At 36.6% G+C, this 12,041-nt stretch overlaps 1 protein-coding gene across 11 annotated transcripts in view; it reads left to right on the top strand.

Annotated features, from left to right (window-relative positions):
* CYLD (CYLD lysine 63 deubiquitinase) overlaps window positions 1–12,041 on the top strand; it is a 71,485-nt gene that overhangs the window by 29,935 nt on the left and 29,509 nt on the right. For 10 of the 11 annotated variants that reach the window (XM_043435409.1, XM_043435416.1, XM_043435410.1 and 7 more), the window contains 2 exons: window positions 9,114–9,212; window positions 10,951–11,067. In XM_043435409.1, coding sequence (XP_043291344.1) covers window positions 9,114–9,212; window positions 10,951–11,067 — 216 coding nt within the window. The remainder of the gene's footprint in view (window positions 1–9,113; window positions 9,213–10,950; window positions 11,068–12,041) is intronic. The other variant, XM_043435415.1, reaches the window with a different exon arrangement.

Raw genomic sequence — 12,041 nt, 5'->3', positions numbered from 1 at the left:
ATGATCATCTGTCATCTCAGTGTTGGCTTTTCAAATTCTTCTTGGCATCTTCCTGGTTCTTGGTATATTGAATATTTTTATTTGAAACTTGGACAGTTGGGTATTATATTCTGAGTGCCTAGATCATATTTAATCTTTGTTTTTGCTGCTTCAGGGTGCACTTGTCTTCTTCTTATAGTCAGGTAGAGGCAGAAGTCCAGATTCCCCACTTGGCCTTTGTTGGAGTGGGTGGGGGCCACTGTATTTGGCTGCAGTGCAGTGATTATTGTTTATAAGTTTCTGTCTTACTAGGATTTGTCTTTTCTCGTTCTTTGACTAATGGGAGTACATCTTTGTTGGTTTTGGTTTTTTTTTTTTTAGTCTGTGCCTGTTGGCATTCCCAGGTTGCTGGCTTCTTCAGCTCTAAGTCTGAGATGTATGAGGCAATAAGAAAACCCAGGGAAATCTCATGTCATTTCTTAGGTCCTGTGCTGCCTAACTGATCTGCCTTCTCTTCTTCGCCTTTCAGAGTTTTCTCAGTTTTGTTTTATATGTTACATCCAGAGTTTTTAGTTGTACTTATGAGGAGAAATAGAAAAAAGTTCATCCACTTACCTTTCCAGAAGAGCAAATTGCACCTTAAAAAAAAAAAAAACTAACAGTAGAATTTAGGGATTATTTCATATTGGTACATCAATTGCATGCTTAATATTTTGCTTAAATTATTGCATTTTATTTCATTTTATAAATGTATCATAATTTTTTAACCAGTCCCCTCCTGTTGGGCATTAATGCTGTTTTCAGTCTTTTGCTTACATAAATAGTGCTTCAGTGAATAATGTCATGTGTATGTCACATATGTGTATCAGATTGCATGTATCCACTATAGCTATAAGATAACTCATCATCCATATCATCTTAGGGAACTGTGTGTTCATTTGATAGAAGAGTCACTTTGTCCTGGAGGGAATTAGAGTTTTTCATTTTAGACAGGTCTAGTGTGAAAAAGTCACTCCTTGTATGATACATGCTACGTCTGTCTTCCTACAATTTCCCTCGTGAATTCTAGTTCTAACTGGGGATGAAGATAGGACAAATCCAGTTCTCTTTCCTTATAACAACCCTCATATATTCAAAGATGAATGTCGTTGACACCTACATCTTCTGTTCTCCAACCTAAATTGAAGATACCCTCCCTCACACTTGGATACCTAGAGGTGAACAAAATACCATCATCTGTATGTGGACTAATCGTTGCAATAGAACAGGACTTATGCAGAAAATATTTGGGGACAGCCCCGTCATAGTTTGAATTATATTTTCAGAAATAACCATAGTACCTTCCTTGCCTGGAGTTGGTAGTATTTCTTAACTGAATGAACGTACTATAAACTAATGAGTTAACTTCCTGAGCTTATGCTTGACTTAAATCCCCAGTTTTGTTCACATTTACTTCTGCTTCTGATTCTGTACTTGTTTGTTTAATTTGGGGGATAGATGGGAGGACTTTACATTTGTCCCTGTTTGACTTCATGTCATTAGAGCTATCCAGTCTTTCAACATTTTCAGATTATTTCAGATACTAATTCTGTTCTTTTGTGTTTTGTCTCTCAGTATCATGTCACCTGTAGTGCTTGTGTGCTGCCAGTAAACTTATCTGAGTATTTAAATGGGATATGTTATATTTAGATTTACATAAAAATATTCATAAAATCTTTAAAAAAGATAACTTCCTGAAAGTAAACTTGCCTGGATCCGAGGGTATATGTACTTTACATTTGATAGATATTGCTAAGTGGCCTTCTGTAGAGATTGTCAGTCCGAATCATCCTGAATATTGTCTGCATAGGCAGGACTCCTCTCATATGAGACAATTAGAGCCTAAAAGGTTATTTTGAAGCACTAGATCATAGCATGCAACTCTGATGTTATCTTATGGACCTTCCAGGATTTCAAGAACAGTTTTTTGTAAAAAATTATCTAAAGTATAAGGAAAATATTTATTTTGATCAGTAATCTTACCTTAAGGAAGTTTTTGTGTAGTTGCGGTGTATGGTATTAATATGTTTGGTAATTGGGTTTTATAATTCTTCATTTTACCCAAGTAAACTTATATTTTCTTCAGTAGACTTTTCTGCCTGTATTAAATTCTCATTTGGGTTTAAATTATGCTCTTGTGGCTGCTGATGTTGAGCAGTACATCAGTTAAGCAGTTTTTCTCAATTTAGTGGGTCGTTCAAATTCACAGACATTTCTTGTGCTTTGGTTGTTATTGTTCACTAGTTGATTGTTATGGTTTTCAACCCAAGTTTCCCCCAAGGGATTTTTCTTTTTCTGATAAATCAATAAGAGTGATAGGCAGGCTACTAAATTTATCATTCTGAATGCACTCCTGCTGTGTATGTGTATATATACATGCATACACACACACACACACACACACACACATACATACATATATAAAATGGGTACTTTTGGCTTCATTTCTTTTCTCAATACAATGTCCATGTTGTTGTGTATTCTTTTTTCTTGCTGTGTAATATTCCACTGTGTGAACAGACTAGTTTATCTATTCTTCTGGTGAATGCATTGTTCCAGTTTTAGGTTATTGTGAATAAGGCTCCTATGAACATTTTATACATGCCATTTGGTGAACATATCATTCTATCTTTTTTTATTATCTTTTAATCAAGATTATATTAATCTCTCAAAATTGTCTGCCAAATTTATTCCTCACTTCATTTACCTTTTCATACTTACCTTTTCCTGAGATGATAATCTCTTAAAATTTATTTAAGGTAAATAGCTTTTATTTTGGATCATGAATATAAATGTGACAAAGAAATCAGAGTTTGTTGTTTGTTGTTCATTTGCTCAGTTGTGTCCGACTGTTTGTGACCCCATGGAGTGCACCATGCTAGGCTTCCTTGTGCTTCACTGTCCTTCAGAGTTTGTTCAAACTCATGTCCATTGAGTTGGTGATGCCATCCAACCATCTCATCCCCTTGTTGCCCCCTTCTCCTCTGGTCTTCACTCTTTTCCAGCATCAGACTCTTTTTCAGTGAGTCAGCTCCTCACATCAGGTGGCCAAAGTATTGGAGCTTCAGCTTCAGCCATCATACCTTCCAGTGAATATTCAGGGTTGATTTCCTTTAGGATTGACTGGTTTGATCTCCTTGCTGTCCAAGAGACTCTCAAGAGTCCTCTCCAACACCATGGTTGGGAGGCATCAATTCTTCAGCAGTCAGCCTTCTTTATGGCCAAACTCTCACATCCATACATGACAACTAGAAGAACCTATAGCTTTGACCATATGGACCTTTATTGGCAAAGTGATGTCTCTGCTTTTCAATACACTGTCTAGGTTTGTCATAGCTTTTCTTCCAAGGAGCAAGTGTCTTTTAATTTCATGGCTTCAGTCACCATAGGCAGTGATTTTGGAGCCCAGAAAAATAAAGTCTATAACTGTTTCCTTTGTTTCCCCATCTGTTTGTCATGAAGTGATGGGACCAGATGCCATGATCTTAGTTTTCTGAATGTTGAGTTTTAAGCCCGCTTTTTCATTCTCCTCTTTTGCCTTCATCAAGAGACTTCTTTAGTTCCTCTTCACTTTCTGCCATAAGGGTGGTGTCATCTGCATATCTGAGGTTATTGATACTTCTGGCAATCTTGATTCTAACCTGTGCATCATCTAGCCTGGCATTTCGCATGATGTTAGTTGGTATGTAATTGCTGGAGGTCAGTTGCTAAATATGGCATGTACTCTTTATCTGCATAGAATTATGTAAGATTGTCCCATTCCTCAAAATTGATATTTGAACTCCTCCCTCTCCTCAGACAAAGTCTTTGGCAGAAGATAACCACTATTTCCAATTCCAGTGCCCTGCATATTCCTAATCTTTGGAGCCTTCCTCTAGCATCACCAGCAGAGTTGTCACAGTGGCTCTTCCATTTGGCCCTTCGGTACTGCCAGGAGACCTTAGTTAAGGCCATTTTCTGTTTTTGTTATAATCACTGCTAACTGTAAATAGATTAGATAGATTATGGTATACACGTGAATAACTTTTTAAAATTAATTTGCATGCAGTTATTTAATAATTACAGTTAATATGGATGTATCTCTATATATAGCTGAGAAAAGAAGAGAAGCTAAAGGCAAAGGAGAAAAGGAAAAATATACCCATTTGAATGCAGAGTTCCAAAAAGTAGCAAGGAGAGATTAAAAAAACCTTTCCTCAGTGATCAATGCAAAAAAAATAGAGGAAAAGAATAGAATGGGAAAGACTAGAGATCTATTCAAGAAAATTAGAGATACCAAGGGAACATTTCATGCAAAGATGGGCACAATAAAGGCCAGAAAAGGTATGGACCTAACAGAAGCAGAAGATAGTAAGAAGAGGTGACAAGAATACACAGAAAAACTATACAAAAAAGATCTTTATGACCCAGGTAACCATGATGGTGTGATCACTCACCTAGAGCAAGACATCCTGGAATTGTGAAATCAAGTGGGCATTAGGAAGCATCACCACGAACAAAGCTAGAGGAGGTGATGGAATTCCAGCTGAGCTCTTTCAAATCCTAAAAGATGAATGCTATGAAAGTGCTACTCTCAATATGCCAGCAAATTTGGAAAACTCAGCAGGGGCCACAGTACTGGAAAGGGTCAGTTTTCATTCCAATCCCAAAGAAAGTCAATGCCAAAGAATGTTCAAACTACCTCACAGTTGTACTCATCTCACACACTAGCAAAGTAATACTCAAAATTCTCCAAGCCAGGCTTCAGCAGCATGTGAATCATGAACTTCCAGATGTTCGAGCTGGTTTTAGAAAAGGCAGAGGAACCAGAGATCAAATTGCCAACATCTGCTGGATCATCGAAAAAGCAGGAGAGTTCCAGAAAAACATTTACTTCTTCTTTATTGACTACACTAAAGCCTTTGACTGTGTGGATCACAACAAACTGTGGGAAATTCTCCAAGAGATGCGAATACCAGACCACCTTACCTACCTGCTGAGAAAACTGTGTGCAGGTCAAGAAGCAACAGTTAGAACCAAGCCTGAAATAGCAGACTGGTTCCAAATTGGGAAAGGAGTACATTAAGGCTGTATATTATCACCCTGCTTATTTAACTTATTTGCAGAGTACATCATGCAGAATGCCGGGCTGGATGAAGCACAAGCTAGAATCAAGATTGCCAGGAGAAATACCAGAAACATCAGATATGCAGATGACACCACCCTTATGGTAGAAAGCGAAGAAGAACTAAAGAGCCTCTTGATGAAAGTGAAAGAGGAGAGTGAAAAAGCTGGCTTAAAACTCAGCATTCAAAAAATTAAGATCACAGTATCTGGTCCCATCACTTCATGGCAAATAGATGGGGAAACAATGAAAGACAGACTATTTTCCTGAGTTCCAAAATCACTGCAGGTGATGACTGCAGCCATGAAATCAAAAGACACTTGTTCTTTGGAAGAAAAACTATGACCAAACTAGACAGCATATAAAAAAGCAGAAACATTACTTTGCCAACAAAGGTCCATCTAGTCAAAGCTATGGTTTTTTCAGTAGTCGTGTATGAATATGAGAGTTGGACTGTAAAGAAAGCTAGGTGCCAAAGAATTGATACTTTTGAACTGTGGTGTTGGAGAAGACTCTTGAGAGTCCCTTGGACAGCAAGGAGATCTAACCAGTCCATCCTAAAGGAAATCAGTCCGAAATATTCATTGGAAGGACTGATGTTGAAGCTGAAACTTTAATACTTCGGCCACTTGATGCAAAGAACTGACTCATTGGAAAAGAATGGCAACATAATAAAAAATACTAGTAAATAGCCTTTCTTTTACTGTATCACTTGGTTAAACACATGGTTGTTCAGTTTAATTTTGAATTAAAATAATATTCCATTTGATCACATTATGAGACAGTTAAGATATAGTTTTATAATGCAGTCTTCTCCCTCTCCAACTGTGGAAAAAAGTTACAAAGCATCATTTATATATAATTAATTCAGGATTATTTCCTTTTTTCTTAAAAAAAAAAAACAGCCCTTTCCTTGTGCATATAATGTAAAACTTTTCTTTTTTTTTTTTTTTACAGGTCATAATTCAGTTTTTTTTTTTTAATTTTTTTATTAGTTGGAGGCTAATTACTTCACAACATTTCAGTGGGTTTTGTCATACATTGATATGAATCAGCCATAGATTTACACTTATTCCCCATCCCGATCCCCCCTCCCACCTCCCTCTCCACCCGATTCCTCTGGGTCTTCCCAGTGTACCAGGCCCGAGCACTTGTCTCATGCATCCCACCTGGGCTGGTGATCTGTTTCACCATAGATAGTATACATGCTGTTCTTTTGAAACATCCCACCCTCACCTTCTCCCACAGAGTTCAAAAGTCTGTTCTGTATTTCTGTGTCTCTTTTTCTGTTTTGCATATAGGGTTATCATTACCATCTTTCTAAATTCCATATATATGTGTTAGTATGCTGTAATGTTCTTTATCTTTCTGGCTTACTTCACTCTGTATAAGGGGCTCCAGTTTCATCCATCTCATTAGGACTGGTTCAAATGAATTCTTTTTGACGGCTGAGTAATATTCCATGGTGTATATGTACCACAGCTTCCTTATCCATTCATCTGCTGATGGGCATCTAGGTTGCTTCCATGTCCTGGCTATTATAAACAGTGCTGCGATGAACATTGGGGTGCACGTGTCTCTTTCAGATCTGGTTTCCTCAGTGTGTATGCCCAGAAGTGGTATTGCTGGGTCATATGGCAGTTCTATTTCCAGTTTTTTAAGGAATCTCCACACTGTTTTCCATAGTGGCTGTACTAGTTTGCATTCCCACCAACAGTGTAAGAGGGTTCCCTTTTCTCCACACCCTCTCCAGCATTTATTGCTTGTAGACTTTTGGATAGCAGCCATCCTGACTGGTGTGTAATGGTACCTCATTGTGGTTTTGATTTGCATTTCTCTAATTGTAAAACTTTTCTTATTTTCTACTTTGGTTTCTCAAAAATCCACTCTGGGTACATTGCTTTTGCTGATAAATAGCTTTATCAGGTAGGACTCCTGAGTGTCTTGTTGGCCTCCACGGATGCATTGAATTTTCCTTCGAAACACTTTCCAGACTGACTTTCTACATTTGCTTGATCATTGTCTGTGAATATCTTATGAAAATCACTGACCTTAAGATTTAAAGTAGTCTTTGTATCAACGAGTATGCCAGAATTATTGCATTTATATTTCAAAAAAGTTTTAAGTATTTGCTTCAGTAATATTATTGCTATTTATCTCTGGCTTTCTGCTTTATTCATTTGTATATAGTTGTCTCTCTTCTTTCTCTTTATATGTATGTGTTATATTAACATATATATGTTTTTAAAAACATACATAAAAAAAAACCAAAACTGATATGTATACCTAACCAGACTTTTTCCAATCTGTGTTCCATGAAATATATTGATCTGGGATGATAGGTAAAGTGACACAAAAGATGTTATCAAGTAAGTTTAGTATATCTCTCTTTGAGAGATCTCATTGCATATTAGCATATTAAAGGTTCTGGGGTGATGCAATAAATAAGTCTAGGACACTTCCCCACACACAGGGGTATTCTGGGGATGCCAATCTGGGAAATCCTGCAAAAAACTTAGTACTAAGTTTTGTTGACATATGAAATAAAATTGATTAAAAGTGATCAAATTTTCAAGAATTTAAAGCATTTAGCGGGACTGTATTTGAGAATGTATTATTTTGCAGAAATTACATTTTAAAATATAGCAATAATTTGTCTTTGGAATGATCTTTCTACTTTCTATCTGTTCAGTTGCTCAGTTGTGTCTGACTCTTTGCAACCTCATGGACTGTAGCAAGCCAGGCTTCCCTGTCCATCACCAACTCCCGGAGCTTGCTCAAACTCATGTCCATCGAGTCAGTAATGCCATCAACCATCTCATCCTCTGTTACCCCTTCTCCTCCTGCCTTCAGTCTTTCCCAGCATCAGGGTCTTTTTCAATGAGTCACTTCTTTGCATCAAGTGGCCAAAGTATTGGAGTTCAGCTTCAGCATCAGTCCTTCCAGTGAATATTCAGGACTGATTTCCTTTAGGATTGACTGGTTTCATCTGATTCAAACCATGGGACTCTCTCAAGAGTTTTCTCCAATACCATAGTTCAAAAGTATCAATTCTTTGGCACTCAGCTTTCTTTACAGTCCAGCTCTCACATCCATGTATCAGTTTAGTTCAGTCGCTTAGTCATGTCCAACTCTTTGTGACCCCATGGACTGCAGCACCGCCAAACTTCCCTGTCCGTCACCAACTCCCGGAGCTTATTCAAACTCATGTCCATTGAGTCAGTGATGCCATCCAACCATCTCATCCTCTGTCGTCCCCTTTTCCTCCTGCCTTCAATCTTTCTCAGCATCAGGGTCTTTTCAAATGAGTCAGTTATTCTCATCAGATGGCCAAAGGTTTGGAGTTTCAGCTTCAGCATCAGTCCTTCCAATGAATATTCAGGACTAATTTCCTTTAGGATGGACTGGTTGGATCTCCTTGCTGTCCATGAGACTCTCAAGAATCTTCTCCAACACCACAGTTCAAAAGCATCAGTTCTTCGGTGCTCAGATTTCTTTATAGTCCAACTCTCACGTCCATACATGACTACTGAAAAAACCATAGCTTTGACTGGATGGACTTTTGTCAGCAAAGTAATGTCTCTGCTTTTTAATATGCTGTCTAGGTTGATCATAACTTTTCTTTCAAGGAGCAAGTGTCTTTTAATTTCATGACTGAAGTCACCATCTGCAGTGATTTTGGAGTCCCCCAAAATCAAGTCTGTCACTATTTCCATTGTTTCCCCATCCATTTGCCATGAAGTGATGCGACCGGATGCCATGATCTTAGTTTTTTGAATGTTGAGTTTTAAGCCAGCTTTTTCACTCTCTTTTACTTTCATCAAGAGACTTTCTACTTTCTATGGCCTTAATGAATTTGTAAGACTACTGTGAAAATGCTACTTTTTTGTTGGAAAGGGATTGTTGTTATTACTGTCATTATTTGCTTGATTGTTTCTCTTTTATAAGAATTTCCTTTTATCTTTTAAAAAAAATATGTTTACTGTTTCAGAGAGTGTGACACAGGAAAGGAGGCCTCCGAAACTTGCATTTATGTCAAGAGGTGTTGGGGACAAAGGTTCATCCAGTCATAATAAACCAAAGGCTACAGGTATGGATTAATAAAATACAGTTCTTAGTTATTTATATGATTTTTGATTTGCCTTAGATTAAAAAATGTTAAAAAGTATTACTTCTTAATGTATATATATATTTTCTTCTCTCAGATGTTTTTAGTAGTTAACTAAACAAGTTTATAGATGGTGTTGCTTAAGCCAAGGCTTCCCAACCTTCTTTAATTAATGAAAAATTTCCTGTGAGGACCTGTGTCTTTTTCTGGTCCATATAAGCTGATTTTTGCAATTCCCTACTTGTAACATTTGTATATATAGCTTATGTGTGGCTCAGTCACTTAGTCGTGTCTGACTCTTTGCAACCCTTATGGACTGTAGCCCTCCCGGCTTCTCTGTCCATAGAATTCTTCAGGCAAGAATACATTCCCTTCTCCAGGGGATCTTTCTAGCCCAGGGATCAAAGCCCCAGTCTCCTGCACTGCAGGTGGATTCTTTACTGTTTGAGCCACCGGGGAAGCCCCTATGTGTAGTGTATAGTCACAGTGTACAGAGTAACCTTTCATGGGCAATGGTATATGGGGTAAGTGTATAGGGATATTGTGGGTTTTGCTAATAGAGGTGGCATGAGTTAAATTCCAAACTGCTAAGCAAAAATTTTTGTCTTTCTCCTAGAAACTCCCTCACAGTGCATGTAGAGTTCTTAGTTGTTTTTTGTTTAGCTTCCACATAGGTCATAGATTTATTAGGTGATAGTTATACAAGCCAAACAGCTCATTTAAAAGGTGGCAAGACCTGTTCTAAACCCAGATGTAGATTAGGAAAAGATTATTTTTTCCTTGGTTTCAGTTCATTAAAAAGAAATTGTACTCTAAGAAATATTTAATGTGGCATTGGACCCTGAGAGACTTTGAATTAAATAGAATACATAGGTTGTAGTATTTTTTATGTTAACCTATGAATCTAGATAGGTAGTTCAACTTGCTGCTCTCACTTAAATATAAATAGCCTAAAGATTTTAAGACACGTGTGCTACTTTTGTTGCAGCAGATTTTACTTTTAGGAATGAAGTGTAGAGTTATCTGCTTTAAATTTGAAAAAGAAATCAGATTTATATGGGTTCTAAAGACCCCACTGCTTTCAACTATAGCATGTCCTCTTAGTACTAGGACAGGGGAATGTCTTGCCCTGCCTGTAACATAGCTGCACTAGTGTTTTCTTAGATTTAGTAAGTCTAATGCATAAGAAATAATACTGCTTCACTTTTCCAGAGACATGAGGAAAGCCAGCAAGGGATTTGTTGACTAACAATTCCAAAATAGTTAAACCTTAAATCTTTTAAACTTAATAAGTGCAATTGATTTATATACATTTGAAGACTTTTTGAGGGCAGCTGTTTTAGAATAAGAGGTTAAACTTGTGAATGAAGAGATTTGTCAGATGAAACTGGGGAATGATGATTTTTGACATTTGGAAAAAAGCCATAGTACATGAGGTGATTTTTTTTTTTTTTAAAGTAGTTTTTTTTTTTTTTAAAAAGGTAGGCTTTTCTTTTATATTGTCTACTATTATATTGTCTCTTGCACTGAACAATCTTTTTGATGTTGCAAATATGGTTACCAAATTTTTCAAAGCTGAAGACACTAATAAAATATATTGTGTTTGCATACATCTGTTGGTTGTATAATTGTGACACCATATGCATATTGATTTCTCTTATGGAAAAACTTTCACACCATATTGGCTTTATTTTTAAAAGAAACTTTTCTTGTTCCATAGGATCTACCTCAGACCCTGGAACTAGAAACAGATCTGAATTATTTTATACCTTAAATGGGTCTTCTGTTGACTCACAACCACAATCCAAATCAAAAAATTCATGGTACATTGATGAAGGTAATCTGTAATTTTAGTTTTTTTTTTTTTTTTAAATAATGATTCTATCCTTTTAACTTACCAGAGAAAAAAATAGCTTTTCACCAATATATGTAGTTTTTGAAAACAAAATGAGTAGACCATAAAAGTTTCTTTATTAATAGTACCGAATTAAAATATTGTACACAGTTTGAATGACACTGCTATTAAATTTATTGCAATATTTAGAAAATGTATCAGCAGCTTGTTTTCTTCACTTTACTCATCTGTTTAAGGTAGAAGATCTCTAGAATCAGTTGAATTGTTTAAAGACTTCTAGCTCTCTTGCTATCCTTAAACACTGCTTTGAAAAAGCCCTACTTTCCCTTGGTTCCAGGACATCACTTTCTTCCGCTTTATTTTTTTGTTGTTGTTGTTGTGCATCTGTTCAACAAATATTTATTGAATGCTTTCTGTGTTCCAGAAACAGATGTAGAATTTCAGTCTTGATGAGCATAATAAAAGCATATGATGCATCCTTAAATTAGAAAATAGAAATAATTTAGTTGTAAAAGAACATTTTTTCTATCATTGTTTTACTTGTATAGTTTAAAAGCTATTCTCTGTAACATTGATTCATTTATTCTTTTTAAAAAAAAACAAAAAACGAATATTGAGTATTTTGTTAGTGGCTGTGAAGCCAGCCATGGAGAAGACTAACAAAGTTCCCGGTTAAAGGCAGCTTATATTCTAGTTGGTATGATAGACAATAAATGTATAGACACATAAGGTAATAATCAACTGTGACGTGTGCCATGAAGGAGACACACAGGGTGATAGCAGCTGATAGGAAACTGGCTCCCAGAGGGTAGTTTGGAAAAGATTCTTTGAGGAAATGATATTTATGTGAGATCTGGATGGTGTGAATGAACCTACAAGAGAAAGAGCTTGAGAGGAGCATTCTAGGCAGGGGAAATAGCAAAGGACCTGAAGTGAGAAATTTTCTGTCTAGGGAA

This window comes from Cervus canadensis, chromosome 18 (assembly GCF_019320065.1).
Source record: "Cervus canadensis isolate Bull #8, Minnesota chromosome 18, ASM1932006v1, whole genome shotgun sequence".
Classification (NCBI taxonomy): Eukaryota; Metazoa; Chordata; class Mammalia; order Artiodactyla; family Cervidae; genus Cervus; species Cervus canadensis.
This window is presented reverse-complemented; position numbering and strand designations above follow the sequence as displayed.